The sequence below is a fragment of the Haliaeetus albicilla genome, chromosome 6 (genome assembly GCF_947461875.1).
Source record: "Haliaeetus albicilla chromosome 6, bHalAlb1.1, whole genome shotgun sequence".
NCBI classification, from domain to species: Eukaryota; Metazoa; Chordata; class Aves; order Accipitriformes; family Accipitridae; genus Haliaeetus; species Haliaeetus albicilla.
The window spans coordinates 40711135-40727198 of NC_091488.1; the positions used below are offsets into that span (position 1 = coordinate 40711135).

Genomic DNA, 16064 nt, shown 5'->3' on the forward strand with positions numbered 1-16064 from the left:
GCGCCCGCCCCAGCGGCGATGCGCCTGCGCGGGGGCGGGGCGGTGCCGGTCCGGCGTCGGCCCGGCGTCCGCCGGCGCCGCCGCTGCCCCGCCCCTCGGCGTGTGCGCGCGCAAGCCGGGAAGCTGCCGACGCCTCGCGCGCACGCGCGCCCCGCCGTCCACGGGAAGGGATGGGGGGGCGGATCACGTGGCTGAGGGGACGAGGGCGGGCGAGAGAGAGCCGGGGTGGAGCCCGGTTGCCCGCGGTCACGTGGCCGGAGCGGCCGGGAGGGGCGGGGCCGGTTGTCAAAGAGCATGCGGGCGCGCGCGCCCGCGCAGGGTGGTGGCGCGGGGAGGGCGGCCAGGGGGCGCGCGCTGCCGGGCGGAAGGGCTCCGCCCCCCCCCCCCCCCCCCCCCGCCAGGTGAGGCCGGTGCGGGTGAGGCGAGGCGAGGCGGGAGCCGGGTAGCGCCCCACAGGTTGCGGCGTGGCGGGGAGCTCTGTGGTGGGACGCTGAGGGGCTGGCCGTGCTCCCGCGGGCTTGGTCGGGTGATGGGTGTTGGGGGCGTGCAGCGGGGGTGAGGGGGAGCGCGGTGTCGCGGTCTCCTGGGAGCCCGTGCGCCCGGTGCGCTTGGCCGCGGCCTCTGAGCACCGGCCGCTGCCGCCCCGGGGCGGCCGCGGTCCCGCTCCTGGCTGCAGCCGCGCGTCGACCTGAGGTAACGACGTGGCAGACGGCGGTCAGCGAAGCCAGGCGAGCGAGCGTTCCTTCGGCGCTTACCGGCCGCGCTCTCGCCACCGCTGCGAGGTGGGCGTTCGCCCCGTGTCTCCCCGGGGCCCGCGGAGCCGGCGCTCCCTGCCGCCCCGGGGCCGTCGGGGGTGCCAACGCGCGCTCCGGCCGGCCCCGCTGGGGTGGAACGGCGCGAGCCGCGGCGGCCGTTAACGGCCGGCCGGGCCGCCCGCCGCAACCGGCCCGAAGGTTTTTCACACCTGTGGGCCTGTTAAGGGGTCGGCCGAGTAACGGCAGCGCTGGAGACGGAGAAGGCGGGTACCGCTCGGCCTCTGCCTCCTGCGGTCCGCAGTCCTCCCCTGCCTTCTGGGCACAAGCCGGTGCCGAGTAAACGCCAGGTCATCCCTGAGGTGTTGCTCTCGCTCCACAGCTGTAAAACTTTTCCTTCTTGGAATCAGGAACAAGAACGCTTTCAAAAATATTAAAGAAAAATAAGCATGTAATTCACGTAATCCTTTTAGCTGATCGGTATTCCATAGGTGCACTCTTCAGACAAACTGGCCCCTTTGTGCCACCTTCTGAGTCACTGTGTATATATACATCGTTTATGCCCCTTCGCTGGTCCTCATGGCATATCCTTTTGCTCTCTTAATTTTGTTTTTTTTTTAATAAAAAAGAAAAAAGATAACTGTAGAATGAGATCATGGCTTGTGATGTAAGCATCTTTGTATAAAATAACATAAAGCAGTAAAATACACACGTTTTGCCTTGTTTAACCAGGTTCTGGAAGTACTACTTACAGCGTATTTTTGTTTTGTCATCCAAAGGGCATTGACAGCGAGACAGCAGAATGAAGACCAAGTGCTGTAATAGATTTGTGTTTTGCTCCAAGACAACCATCTATACCTTTCTGCTTGGAGGAGTGTTTATTACATTGGGCTCAAGTCGAATCCTTTTGATGAAGTATTCTGCCAATGAAGGTGCTGTTGGGCAATAAATATAATGTACCTCAAATAAGAAAGAGTTGATATTTAGGGTAAAACAGACACCCAAAAGCCTAGTTCTCTGCCTCCAGAGTTCTTGACATAAACATTCAATTATATAAATAGCGACACATATTTCTGTACTGGAAAATCTCTGTATAGTCACAGGTCTAACATGGAGTGGTAGGTTGGGTTGCAAAGTGTGATCCACGTGGAGATTCACCCTTAAAAGATGAGGCAGTGGATTATTTTATAGCTGATTTTCAAAGACTGAATTGTTGTGTAAGCACTATCGATGGTTACATGTCTTGACTGAAATATTTGTCTTGCAACAGTCTTAGGAGAAAAGCAGTATCACAGTGGGTGTGCTATAACTGGCTAGTATGACTGCTTCTCCTTTTGCCAAGTATTAGCAAGATATGCTAACAAAGAAAAGAGATAGTCCTAGAAGAAGGTTGTGTCATCCTGGAAGCCATTTTTTGTGAGGGGAAAAAATAGCATACTGTTGTTTGGAGAAAACATACCTATTTTTAATTTTTTTTAGAACAGCGATGTTCTTGAGTTCTTCCAAAAAGTTCTGCTGTGGACCAAATGAGTAAAGATTTCAACCTAGAAAGGAGACTGTTCAGGAAGTTGTCTATCATAAAAATTGGAATATTTATAATAAAAATGCTGACATAGCCTTTTGTACTTATGGAAAGTGGCTAAAATTCTGACTGGAGGGGTTAAAATAGTTTCTTGCTCTAATTATGAACTCAGGAAACAGAATCTGATTGTGTACTCTCTATGATTTGCTGAATCCTACAGATAACAAATATGATTACCTTCCTACAACAGTGAACATATGTTCTGAAGTAGTAAAACTGGTCCTGTGCATGGTATTGGCACTATGGGTTAAGAAAAAAGGTAAGTACCTATGTTTAAAATAACTAAAATGTGTTGAGTTTCTAAGATTTGTTGTATTTAAAATCCCTTTTTTTTATTGTGGGTTTTTTGTTTGTTGGTGGTTTTTTTTTTTAAATGATAGATTCACATGTAGTAGTATGGAGTAGGTCCTTCCGGTAAGGTTCAGTGGAATTGTGTCTTCCATGCAGAGTTAAAACTAAACTTTATTTGTATAACTCTACTTTGTGCTGTAAATTCAGGTGTTCTTGGGTTTTGTGTATGGTAGCTGAAATGGGGACAGGTAAGTTGAATTAGAAAGTGTAATGAAGACACAGTCTAACATTTTCAGAATTTTAACACAGTACCATGCTAGGATGATAGGACTCACCTCACTGTGAAGTCACAACTGAACAGATGCTTATAAATTGCATTAACTCAAGGATTGGCCTTCATGTTCTGTTGTTCTGACCGCTCTTACTTAAAAGCACCACGACCTTCCACTGAAGAGGCTTTGTATGTGTGTAGTGGTATTTGAGTCAGAAGCAACATATCAATGTTATAATTCAAGGTAGCCTTGTTGTGAAGACAGATCTTGCTATTCAGAAAGAGTGGTGTCAGGCTTCACTAGCTACTGATTTTGCATTGCAGGCTATTTTTCTTTTTTCTTTCTTGGCTTTTCTGTCCTGATGTAAAAAGGATGAGAGGTTAACTTCGTAGCATTTCAAAATGGCAGAAAACAGATGTTTAAGTTGGAAGGGGGAGTCAGGCACTGGAGGCTCATGTTAAATTGAACTGCTGGTTTTGTCCACTTCTCTATGTAAGTCATGGCTCTGGAAAGCTGGTGAAATTTTTACCTCCACCATTTAATACAGACATACCTAAGACAGTAAATGTATTCAGTCAGTGTTTGCCATCATTGGCTATTGCTGATTATGTTTTCTGGTTTTATTTCTTTTTTTTTTTTTTCCTTTTTTCTTCCAGATGTCTGAGTTTTGCTGAATTCAATGTGTTGGTGGTTCAGAAGAGGATTAGATAACATTGTGTAGTCTTAAATCTGTGCTAGCAAAGTACTTCTGTCACCAACTCTAGAGTAGTCTATCACAGTCTTCCTCCTAGAGTGTGTGTCCCCTGAATACCTAAGTAAATGTCATTCTTTGTGCCTTGTCCTTTCTTTCTTCCTTCTTCCTATATGTTTTCTTTTTACACAGATCATGTGCTGTGTGCTACAGGTACTGAGTTCTGGTTTATTTTGTACTTCTGACATTACTGGCTGCCCTTCAGGTGCTCATGAACAGATCCACTGCCTGTCATTGTTTCAGTTCTAAATTAGATCATCAGAAAATGATACCCAGTAATGATGTCACTATTGTGTAGGGACTTTGGGGTGCTTTTTGGCCCTCAAAGAATGGTTGATAATTGAATTTTTGCTCCCAGTGGACAAATACTCTGATGGGGGTAACAGGTTCCCTGATGTTTTCTCTGCTGAAGCAAGGAGGTGAATGCCTGTAGACACAGGATTGCTGCTCTAGCTGTGTGTTGTGCCCTGGATCTCTCCTCTATGTTGCCGGAGGGCTGTGGTAGCTTAGTTTTTTCAGTCCAACAGTGTTCCTGAAAACAGAATAGTACCTATTCTGTTACAAGGGAATTGGCTTTCGATAATAAGAAAGATGTCTTTCTTACTGATTTCTTTTCCTTTCAGAGGGTTGTTTGGATCATCCCTTTGAATGTCTTTCCTGGAAGAATTTTTGTAATTCCATGAAATGGTCAATTCCTGCCTTTCTTTACTTTTTGGATAACTTGATTGTCTTCTACGTGCTGTCCTACCTCCAGCCAGTAAGTATACATATACTGAATAAAGTATCTTCCAATGTCTTAGTGGTAGGTAAAATTGCCCTTAGACCATCTACAGTTGTAACACTGGCAAGGCAAAATTTGCAGGTAAAAGAATGATCTGTTACCTGACCAGCCAGACCTTCCCATTCTCTTGCCCACTGGTCAGTGTTGTACAGCTCTCAGTAGAGGATAGTGTGTATTTTCTCCATCCAAAGTGATTTAGAAGTAGGCTGAATTGCTTAAGTACTAGGCAGGTTTTTGGTGGTTTCCCTTCTTTGATTACTTCAACTCTGTATTTCTCTTTCAATGCATTTGTTAATCTTGCTAGTTTTTGAGCCGCACTTTTCTGTGTGGCTCCTACTACTTTATGTGTGTGACTTGATATGATGACATTTTCTTTCCTCACTGACTCCAAAGAAAAGTGAATAAATGTAATCCCACAAAGGGAGTAAGTGTAACTGAAACTGAGGACAGGAGGAAGAAAACTGCTTGACTCTTAATTCTTGCATTTGTTTATTAGTTATGTTTAAGCACAAAATCTAATTGGTACTTTCTTCTAGCTACGTTCATCCTTTTGGATGAATCTACATATGCTCAGGAAATAGCACAGTTTTTGTGCTTTCTTTTATTTTCATGCTAGGATACTTTTTGGTTCAGAATCTATGTTTGAAGTTAGATGGCAACAGATGGTTAGTGCTTGCTATAAAATAGCGTGGTTGCCCCTCTTTGACATTAAAAATAAGTATAAATGTTTCTGTTCCTTCTCTTTCAGAATTTTTCTTTAAAATACTGCCCTTTTAGGTCTACATTTCTGTCAGGGACAGACCAGAGTCCAGAATAGGACCTGGCTGGAAAAATCTAATTAAAATCAAGAGTCGGATATCTTAAAATAGCATGCAGGGGTGCTTGGTTCTGTGGTTTTTTGGTGGGGGGGGGGGTTGTTTTGTGGTGGTGTTTTTGAGGTTTGTTTTTTGTTGTTGGGTGGTTTTTTTTTTACTTTAGGAAGGAAATTCAGCTATAATGTTTGTAATAACAAAGCCTGATGTTTAGAAAGTTACATAAACACTATTGCTTTCTTAAGGAATTTGATTTGGCTCAGTTAAGGTCATCTTTTGTAACATGCACAGCTTTTATATTTTACACACACACCTCCCCACATACCTTGTCTCTCTCCCCTCAGAACATGTGCTCTGAGATTCCTCTTTTTTAGAATTTGTAGTGTCTTATACCTTTTAACTGGATATATTTTACGAGGGTTAGCTGAAATTGTGACATTGTCATGGTAAACAAGTATTAAAAGAGATAACTAAATACCTGTAAGATAGAATACTTTGATAGTGTACAAGACCATGAAAGTGAAAAGGTTGAGGCAGGATGCTTGAAAGAAGGTGGCTATACCTCACTGAACTTGGTTTCATGTGACTTCAAAAACTAAGTAGGTTTGGGACTAAGTAGTACCTGGCTGAGTAGTTGCCTGAAGTGTAAAGTTGCTTTGGTGAGATTTTTGCTTGAAGCTTCAGCTGTACCTATGGATACTCTTTAGTCGCTAACATTTCCTAGTGATAGAACTTATTTTTTAGAGATTTTGTCTGTGACATGTAAGTTAGTGGCATGGTGATCTTTGGTAAATTTTTTCCTTACTCCTCATCTAGGACAGAGGTCCCTTGAGGCCTTAGAGAACAAAACAACTAAAAATTAATTCCTTGTAACTATCCTGCTATAGATTTTGATCATATTATGTTACCAGACATGTTGGATGGGGAGCTTTGACTGTAAAGCAAAACCAGAGTATACGTGGAACACTTGTACATTTTACATCAAGCCTTTTTTTTCCAGAGTGGTTTCTGCCAGATTCACTTGTTTATTCAATATTTTTCTCCTTCCACAGTGTTCACCTAACATGAATATTTATTGAGTTGTAATCTTGCAAAGCAGAAAATTAAGCACTGGTTTCTTAGGCAGGTGTCTTGTGTCAGTCTTCAGCTTACTTGAGACCCTGTGTCGTGCTGTTTCATGAGATTTATTATTCAGCAGATAGTATGTTGGAATAGAGTGGAACTAAGGTAATGGGAAAAGGGCCTGTGCTTTTCTGCTGGCAAATGAAAAAGGCTCCGCTATTGCAGAATTTGGAATGTGGAAATGCAGATGTGAAAGTTCAAGATAAATTCTGTGTTTTCCATTTCTGAATACATATATGTTTTTGTGTAAAATTGTCTAAAAAAGTGATCTCACTCTGAGGCTGACTTGGAGAAAAGAGTTCAGATACCTAGATTTGTGAACGTGTACTGACTGCACAGGGCAGTCCTGAATAACACACAATTTGTGAAACACCCCCACCCCCCAAAAAGAACCTTTTTCCCTCACTGGTGCTGGTAGGTTCTGATCTTTAATGGTAACTGCAGTGCCTAAAAGAGCCTCATCTTGGTCCAGTGTCCCTGTATAGAGTGTCTAATACAGAGACCAGATAGACAGTCCTTGCTACAAGGAGCTTGCAGCTTGGCATCATGGCCATGGATTAGGGCATAGTCATTATTATACAGCTATTCCCAAATTAGGCAGGAGCTTTAGAGTTGTCTTCAGTTGTACTTTGAAATAGATGAATTTTTTAGTACAGTTGCAGTCTTGAAAATTCAAGCCGAGCACCTCCTTACCTTTGATAAATGATACAGCACATGCACTTGACATACAAGAAGTTTATTTTCTGCAAGTGCCTTGTCCACGTCTGGGATTTCATGAATGCTGCAAGCTGGCACTGCAGCCAGAAGCAGCCTCACTTTCCCCTATTCTTTGCTTATTTTCATTTTGGAGCAACTTCCTCCTTTATGCTGACACAGCTGGTTTTGCAGCTAACTGGTCAGCCTGGCTGGGGAACTGATCTGACAGAAAACTAAACCATTTTCTTTTTTGATAAGTAAGGTTTCCACTGGATTGGTTTCCTCACATCTTTGTTTCAATACAGCTTTCCCCACTACAGTGGAACTTAGGCTTTGTGGTTTGCTTGAGAATTTGAAATAAGACTTGAATGTCATTTTAGGGGCATATTATTCTACTACTTGGGTAAGAAGGAAAGTTCAGTAGCAGGATGATGCTTTTCACTCTGACACTTTGCACAAAGGTCAACACTTGAAGTTGGTGGGCTTTTGATGTCCACACTATGTCTGGAGTATAACTTTGTTCCCCTTCTTCTCTTTCTAGGCAATGGCTGTACTCTTCTCAAATTTTGTCATTATAACAACAGCTCTTCTCTTCAGGATAGTGCTAAAGTAAGTAGTATTTACTAAAGTAAATTAAATTTTATATCTTCCTAGCCTTGATGAAGAAGTTAAGCTACATTCTTTCTCTTCGTCTGATGGGAACAGTAATTCTCTTTTCTTGTGGCTATACCAACTCAGAGAGATGGCTTTGTTTCTACATCTGAAGATGTAGGAAATAGTAGCTTATTAGGAGTCCCTACATATCTCTACACATTTGGTCAACTGTAATATATAATAATGATTTCAGTTGTTTTCTACTTGTTGGATGGTCAGAATTAAGGTTTGGGTACTTTCATGTGTATGGTAAATCTCAAATTTCATGATTAGCAGTACTTCTTTCCAGTCTGTTGTAATTCTTAATTGAATATAAATGTAATCGAACAAGAGGAGACGAGATATGTATGAGTGAAAGACAGAGGTGTCTTCGGTAATATTGTGCCAGCCCTGATGTGTTTCTGGTCAACTGCATAGTATGTTTTAAAAAGTAATTATATGTCCTTTCTTCGTTATTCACGTGACAAAAGCCAGACTCTCACTCCTATGTGTTCCACTTTGCCTGATTTGTGCTCTTTATGGTGTGCTTTAGATTCAGAAAAGACTGACAGGGAAATGGATATTAACTTCACACTCTACTCAGAAAGTCACTTGTGTTGAACGTGGAGCAAAGATGCCTTTTCTACAGGTGTTAATATACCAAAACAGTGTCTGATAGTCTGACTTGAAATGCTTTTTCTCAGTTGTTTAGTTTTATGTCTTCTGTGATGTCACAGTTTACTTAATGTTCCAAATTTCTGATTTTCCCCAAGATAAACAGGCTTTGCTTGAGTGAAGAAATAGCATAAATAGTTCTAACAGTCTTACAAATTACGTTCATAGAGTTATGTGATTTACCATCATAAAATACTAGAAAAGGGCACAAAATCATGGGGGAAAAGTGAAGCATAGGAAAAGTTTGCCAGAGAAAGAGGGTGATTTTTTTTTTGCCTGTGATTTCTTTTTATCCATCAGACCTGTGTTCCCATGGAGACAACAGTTGCTTTTAAGTTGTCAGGCAGTCAGTATCTAGAACTAACATGATCTTGAAAGACTTTCCTTAAATTATCTCTACAGAATACTCTATTTTGTATTTCTGTGATTGCCAGTCTGGGCCCCCCTTGCCATAGAAAAGCATGCTGCATTTTGGCATTTTACTGTCAGTTTGGAAAAGCCAAGATTTTAATTTGTGCCTGTCTCTGTCTCCTTATCTGTGGCATTATGTCTTTAGGTGTTTGATAGAGCTTGTTCTCCTGTCATTTAATTTGTGCCACTGTGTTTCTAAAGTTGGTGGCTTTTTCTGTCTACTCCTAGGCGAAAACTCTCTTGGGTACAGTGGGCTTCTCTGGTGATTTTATTCCTGTCCATCGTTGCCCTGACTCTAGGAACTGGAGGCCATCAGCAAAGCTTGGCTGCACACGGATTCCATCACAATATGTTTTTTAGTCCATCTAACCACTGCCTTCTCTATGCCGGACCTGAGGAAGCATGCCTGGAAAAGGGCAATTGCATAGCACCAAGTTTCCTTCCCAGCTTCCAGTGGAATGTCACCAGTACCATGGCAGGAGCATTGAAACCTCTCCGTCTCAGCCTGGGCCATCTGCTTATTCTAGTGCAGTGTTTCATTTCTGCCCTGGCTAACATCTACAATGAAAAGATCTTGAAAGATGGGGATCAGTTTGCTGAAAGCATCTTCATGCAGAACAGCAAACTCTATGCCTTTGGGGTGCTGTTCAATGGGCTTATGCTGGGGCTGCAGGCTAAGGACCGGAGGCAGATAGGGAATTGTGGCTTCTTTTATGGGCACAACATCTTCTCAGTGGCCCTCATATTTGTCACAGCTTTCCTGGGGCTGTCTGTAGCCTTCATCTTGAAGTTCCGAGACAATATGTTCCACGTTATGACTGCTCAGATCACCACTGTCATCATCACCGCCGTCTCTTTCGTCATCTTTGACTTCAGGCCTTCTCTAGAGTTCTTTTTGGAAGCTCCTGTAGTGCTTCTCTCCATATTCATCTATAATGCCAGTAAACCAAGAGGCCTGGAATATGCTACTCTGCGGGAAAGGAGCAAACTTGTCAAAGGAGATGCGTGGGAGAGGTCAAGTGGGGTAAGGCTTTTCAGTACTTGTCTTTTCTGGTTTCTTTTTTTGTTTTGCCTCCATTTATGCTATGGAATGTTTGGAAGATTGATTTTGTATGTGACCGGACTCATCCCTCAATCACCAAAACTCCTCAGTATTTCTTAAAATCTTTTAAATTGATTGTGTATTGCTTTGCATATACCACTTCTTCAATTCATGAAGCCTGCGTAAGCATTGCTTTCCTGCTGTGACTATAGACAGTCCCGTGAGCAACTTCAGCTTTGTACAAATCCTTTCTTGAAACCTTTATAACCAAAATATTTTACTGGTCCTGGGCATCCAGAAATTGGAATTGATGCCTGGGAAATAATTGTACATAAGTAGAACTGATAAATCTGTGTAGCTGAGACCATATCATGAAGAAGTTTATATATTTGATATTAAGATTCTTTCTACTTTAACAGTCAAAGATACCTGAAGACAAAAAGGAAATGTTTAAATACAGAGTTTTAACACGTTTTTTTTTCTTGCAGAACATTTCCTCCAGGCCCATTAGTGGTTTTTGTCCTAATTAGAATAGTAATCTAGTTAACTAGAACATGGCAGGGAGGGCTCGCTCTTAGATATGTCATTCAATTGAGCAGAGCAGTAAGTCTAAGGGGGAAGGGTTAATGTTTGTGTACTTTTAGTCTGCCTGTACAGATGTGTTCTGTAATACATGTTGCAACCAGCAGAGTGCTGTCTCTGTTTAAGAAACATTAAACTTGGAAGATAGGTTTTCCAGAAATTCCACATGGTGCCTTTTTCAGCTGTTGTTTAACAAGCAGTAAATAACACAAAGTCATAGGTTTTTGGTATACTGGGCATTATCTATTGTAGCACTTACAATTGAGCAGCTGTGGTAAAAACAAATAGCACTATGTAAGCGGGCTTCCTGATGAAGGAATAGGCTACAAGCTGGTTTAGGGAGCGACTCACTAAAAAGTGTTAAAGATACAGGGGATTTTTTTTATAAGCATGTATATCCTAGAGCAAGATTATAACACACTGGTAAGAGATTTAAACTACAGGGTCTTGATATTATATAAGTGATGCCTTCAAAATAAACTTTATTCTTCTCTTCTCTTTTTTTTTTTTTTTTAATTTTTTTATTAATAACAAGATAACGTTTGCTCACATTGTTCTCTTTTCCTTCTGATTCCTGTAGGATGGAGAAGAATTTGAGAGATTGAACAAACCAAGCAGTGACATCGATACAGATGAAGATTCCCTCTAGCATGAGGCTGGCTCAGAGGAGTGCTGTTAACTCATAGTGAGAGAATGTTAATGTTTTATTAACATAGAGAAGGGTCATTTTGCCCCAATTGCAGAGCAAATGAGACTATTTGGGGGCTGGATGTCAGAGATGGATGAGGAAAACATTCAAGCCATATATATGGAGAGTTGTATTCCCTCTTCCTATCCCTGTAAATCAGGAGTTCAAAATCTGCTGAAAGAAACAAAATTTGTAACTGATGCAAACAAGAAGAGGCTTGGACCCTGGACTCAGTGGTCTGGGTGACATGTGCTGCATTGTGGAAGGCAGTCCTGGACTCTAACCATATGTCTTTCACCGCTTTTGTTGACTGTCCTGAGTCACTGCAACTTCCTGTATGAATTCCTTGGTTAGCAAAGCTAACTGTTCTCCACCTTGCAGAAGTGATGTGAGCGTTGATTAATGTTTTTGCTGTATCTTCCAATGTACAAATGCTCCAGTAAGGTTTGTTTTTGGGACTTAAGATGTTACTTATAACCTCATAAATAACAAGGCATATTGACTGTTTTACTGTATTTTGGCAATTCAGACTGACATATCCCTAGCTGAGTAAGAGTCCCTCTGAACCAACCTCATCAAACTTTTACTTGAGAATGTATAATAAATCAAATAATCTGGGTTAAGGTATGTTGATCCGTCAAACAGGCAGACCTCTGGATTGTGATTTGAATTTGAATGGTCTTAATGCTGTCTTCATTCCTGTTTATACATCAGTGTAACTCTACTGACTCCTGTGGAGTCCGTCCTTTCTGATTTTCTCTGGTGTGACTGAGAGCAGAATAGATTTCACTGACTTCAGCCACTAGTTCTCACATTTTCAGTGTGAGACTGTTGTGTGCCTGTCTCCCAGTGTCTGGGGAAATGGAAATCTGGAATGCCTATGTAGCAGATAGTGAATTTTACATGCAACTTATGTGGCCTAACTTTGAAAGAGCTTGAATAAAACAAAAGTGTGTTATACACTTTATGAATTACACGTTATGAATGCATCATAGGGTCTTTTTTGTGTTTAGAAAGGCTATGTGTAGAGGCTTAGTTTGCACTGAGGCTACTGTCTGAAAACAAATATTATGCAGCTACAGTGATGCCCTTCAACATCTGGAACACTGAGCAAGAGGATACAGGTGGTAGTATCATTTGGTGTTGCTCCACCCTGTCAGACTGATAAGGTCTTGCATTCATTTTGGAGAGAGAGAAATCATTCTGCAGAGTGCCAGGCATAGTGATCTCAGAGTCATTGTTGAGACATCTGCTGGACTGTGTTTTGAGTGAGATGAAAAATAGGTTCCAAATAATTCAGAGAATTTGAAAAGAGGGAGGGGAAGAGGGATGCAGATAAGAGATTCTTGGTATGTTCTTAAAGCTTCTTCTCTCAGAACAGTGGAAAAGCTGTTGGTTTATAATTTCCTCCCTTCAAAAATGCATCTTTCATAGTTGAAAGATACTGTCCAAAGAATTCTTAACAAGATAAGCAGTGAGTTCAGTGTCAAAGCCTCATACCACAGTGTATAGTAATCAGTTAGTGATGCATTTCTCTGTGGACAGAAGACAGTCCTGCCTTTGTTCCCCTCTGCCATCCTGTTTCCAGGCTCTGTGTATAACAGCTTACTTATGCATCCTGTATTGATGGCTCATTGCTATATTAATTAACATACCTCCTGTCATTGATCCATCAAGAGGGGCAGCCTTTTTCCATATGTGGCCAATGACTGTCAAGTTATAAACTATGAATCTAAAATTATTACTCTCATTTCTTTTTTCTGGGAGTATTAACTTTTTCTAGCATATATTAAGAATAACTGTACAGAGGAAATTACTGTTGTCAATGAAAGATTTTTTTACAGCTAATATCATTGTGCTTGTATAGTAGGACATTTCAACAAAAGGAATCCTAGTTGTTTGCACCTGTACAGAATGAATAAGAAAGTATGTTTCAATGTAAATTCCAGAAACGTGGTCTTCATTGGTTTATGATGTCCTATTTTGGGAAATGAAACTTAAATGCAAAAAAAAAAAAAAAAAAAAAAAAAAAGAAAAAGCTCAAACTGTTAAAGACTTAGTTGCAATAAGACAGTTTCATTTTTTTTCCATTACATACAGCTTTGCAATATATACCTGCCTGAGTTCATTGTCTTTTTCAATCATAGCTACCAACTTTAGCAGGTATTTCCAAGAAGAGTGAAAGTACTGTTAGCTTTAGATTGCTTTGCATTTACATGAGCAGTAGCTTTTTACATTAATTCCAGAGAGCTTTGCCTTGCATTAAGTCAGAACATAGAAATCAGCCTCATACCTCTAATGACAGGGCATCAGACCAAAGATGAATGTCTTAAAAACCATATGTTTGACCTTCCTGCCTGAAGTATCTGCATTAAGAGAAATGAGATATGGAAATGACTGATCTGCAGATTTTATAAAGTGCATTTAGTTCTTGCTTTCAGCTCTTGTCCTGCTTAACGATTTTTCCCTCTATAAATTTCACTGATGCTATCATGCTTGGCCTATTTGCCAAAGTCTTAGATTGCACAAAGATACCAGGTATATAACTGTTGATCCAAGCATTTACTTGTGCTGTAGAGTTGGTCCTGTCTAACATGTAGAAATCTTTCTGTTGCCTTCAGGTTGGAGGTCTCAGAGAGATTCTGTTGGATTGGCCAGGCAGGTTTCTTTTCATAATGGAGGAGAACTGTATATCCCCTTTGCAGCAACAGGAATGTTAACTGCTGTCTAAAAATGGGTAAGGATTTGCATCAACTTAGCAATAAAAAAGTGTGTAAAGTAACCCGAAAGTATAACCATGCAATTCTGTGCAGCTGTACCTTCCATGGCAATAGTCAAATTTAGTGTGTACATGGGATTTGTTAGAGGAAGTGACTGTAAACGATTGTCAGCTGGAGAGCAGCCCTGGTTAGCAAAGGGAAGCTATTCTATGGAGTTACATTTTTCAAATAGGTTATGTGAATCCCACTTGATTAAGTGTTTCCCCTGTATGGTTGTTGACCTACTCCATGCTGGAAAGCTTGCTAATTTTCTCCTCAAATGACAATAGGGAAGTTTATGAGGAGATTTTTGGAGAGCAACATTAGTTTGGCACACAGTCTTTAATAAATACATCAGGCAGAGAGCTTTTTCTAAGCTGTGATTTAGAACCCAAATTCACAAACATTTGAACGTAATTGCTGCTGAGGATGTTAAGTTCCTCCTTCCAGGTTTGAGGAAATAGTTCACAAAACCTCCCAGAAAGAGAAGTGTGTTCATGTTTCTCTTGTTTATAACAAGCCAATTAAAGCAATATTTATTTTGGTTAATTTCAGCTACTTTGTGAATGCAGCAACAGAGCCATGGTGCTTGAAAGACAGCCTGTGGATGAAAACAGCCATCTTGGAGCTGAATCAAATCCCATGTATAAGAAAAAAGTTTTTCTTTATCATGTGGAATCTTCCCACTAAGAGCTGTAGCAATAGGACCTTAATTTCAGTAAGTCTGTCCTCAGAGTGATGCTGCAGGGACGGATCCAGCGCTTTGGATTTGATTTGTGTTTTGAAAAAATGAAGTCTTAATTTGGAGTACAGTAGCTCCTGAATGCTTACAGTCTTTAAGATGACTGTATGTTGTTGTTGAAAGGATTTTTTGGGTTGGTGTTCCTTCAGGCTTTGCTTTTAGTTTTCCATAGGGAGAGGTAGGTTGCAAAATCAGGATTTTAATTTGTTGCTAAAAGTTTCTGGTAATTTTGAGCCAGTTTGTAATGAAGGCAGGAATCAGCACCAGAATGTAGAATAATACTGAGTCTTCCTCAAATTCTATGAATATTTGAATGTGTAGTTTTGGTTAAGAGCCCATCCCAACCTCCCTTATAAGTGGACAACTTGTTTGGAGTTGTCTTTTTAATGCAACTCCCACTGAATGCCTGTGCTGGGTTTGGTACTTGCACAACTTAACTTTGAATTCTGGAGAGGGGAAATTAAAAAAAAAAAAAAAAAAAGGGCAATTTGGATCAGGTGTTGCACTCTTTTTTGTAAGTTAACTGTCTCCTCCTGCTCAGCACAGGACATTTAGTTTCCATGATTTGTAATGTGAGTTAAAAGGGCTCCATTTAAAGACTTTACATGAAAATACAAGATTACAGAAAAGTTGAAATGAACACCTGAAAGAAAACACCCTAAAGGTGTTTCTCTTTTTGTCTACAGGAGGTGGCTGTTAGACATCTGGTATACTTTCCTCAGCTTTTGCTTTAGGCTAAGAAAGTTAGGCAGCTGACCTTCCTACACTGATGCAATAAGCACTTGTTTTCTAAAACTGAGATATGGGACCTCCCATTTTCTTCTAGAAACCAGTTCTGTGATTCTTTTTCATAGCTCTGCTTTGGTTTTTGGAATTTCTGTGTCCACTGCTTTCAGCTGTGGAAGTACTGTAGTTAATGAGAACCTGGAAGCTCTCTGCAGGTAGGAGTCCTCTCAAAATGGTTCTGTCAAATGGCTACCGTCCTCTTACTTAGGTCCAGTCACCTGAGAGAGGTAAGTTGGGAGCTGTACCCTGTGCTGACTAGACCTTGTGATACAGAGGGTAGCCTGCCCCAGAGGGTGACCAGGTTTGTAAAGCTAAGGAAAAACTGGCCAGGCCCTGTGACCTCCACATCTGTCTGCCTTTCTGACATTCAGAAGGGCAAGCAAGGTCTGACTCTTTGTGACCAAGTTTCTAAAGAAAGCATCTGCGTTTGAGTGAACTTGTTGCTTTACCCAGTTCTTTTTTTGTCTGGGCCAAAAAAAAAAAAAAAAGAATCAGGAAAATGCTAAAACTCAAACTGTGGGGCATGCTCTGGCACGTAGCTGTAGTTTCTCCCTATTCCTGTGCTGTTGCTGTGATTGCAAAACCTAGTAAGAGTGCCCTCTTGCATGTATCTATACATGACATGCACCCATGTCATGGATTATAAAAAGAAATGTGACTGGTCGGGCATGCCTTCAACATTAGAAG

The 16064-nt window shown here is 41.3% G+C and overlaps 1 protein-coding gene across 3 annotated transcripts; it reads left to right on the top strand.

The window, feature by feature from the left end:
- Window positions 1–469: 469 nt before the first annotated feature.
- On the top strand, window positions 470–12071 carry SLC35A5 (solute carrier family 35 member A5). Of its 3 annotated transcripts, XM_069785754.1 has the most exons (7): window positions 470–782; window positions 1532–1684; window positions 2495–2593; window positions 4272–4405; window positions 7601–7668; window positions 9007–9802; window positions 10983–12071. In XM_069785754.1, the coding sequence occupies exons 2-7, from the start codon at window positions 1555–1557 to the stop codon at window positions 11049–11051; spliced, it is 1296 nt and encodes a 431-aa protein (XP_069641855.1). In that variant the 5' UTR covers window positions 470–782; window positions 1532–1554; the 3' UTR covers window positions 11052–12071. The 3 variants fall into 3 exon arrangements, with proteins under 3 accessions (XP_069641855.1, XP_069641857.1, XP_069641856.1); XM_069785755.1 differs by lacking the exons at window positions 470–782; window positions 1532–1684; window positions 2495–2593 and adding an exon at window positions 3572–3712; XM_069785756.1 differs by lacking the exons at window positions 470–782; window positions 1532–1684; window positions 4272–4405.
- Window positions 12072–16064: the final 3993 nt, after the last annotated feature.

What these genes read in the sequence shown, in the direction of transcription:
- SLC35A5 (XM_069785754.1), top strand. Translation starts at nt 1,555, where the DNA reads ATGAAGACCAAGTGCTGTAATAGATTTGTGTTTTGCTCCAAGACAACC. An exon ending in GAAGTATTCTGCCAATGAAG is followed by an intron (nt 1,685 to 2,494) that starts GTGCTGTTGGGC and finishes TGAATCCTACAG; the next exon opens with ATAACAAATATGATTACCTT. An exon ending in TGCTGTCCTACCTCCAGCCA is followed by an intron (nt 4,406 to 7,600) that starts GTAAGTATACAT and finishes TTCTCTTTCTAG; the next exon opens with GCAATGGCTGTACTCTTCTC.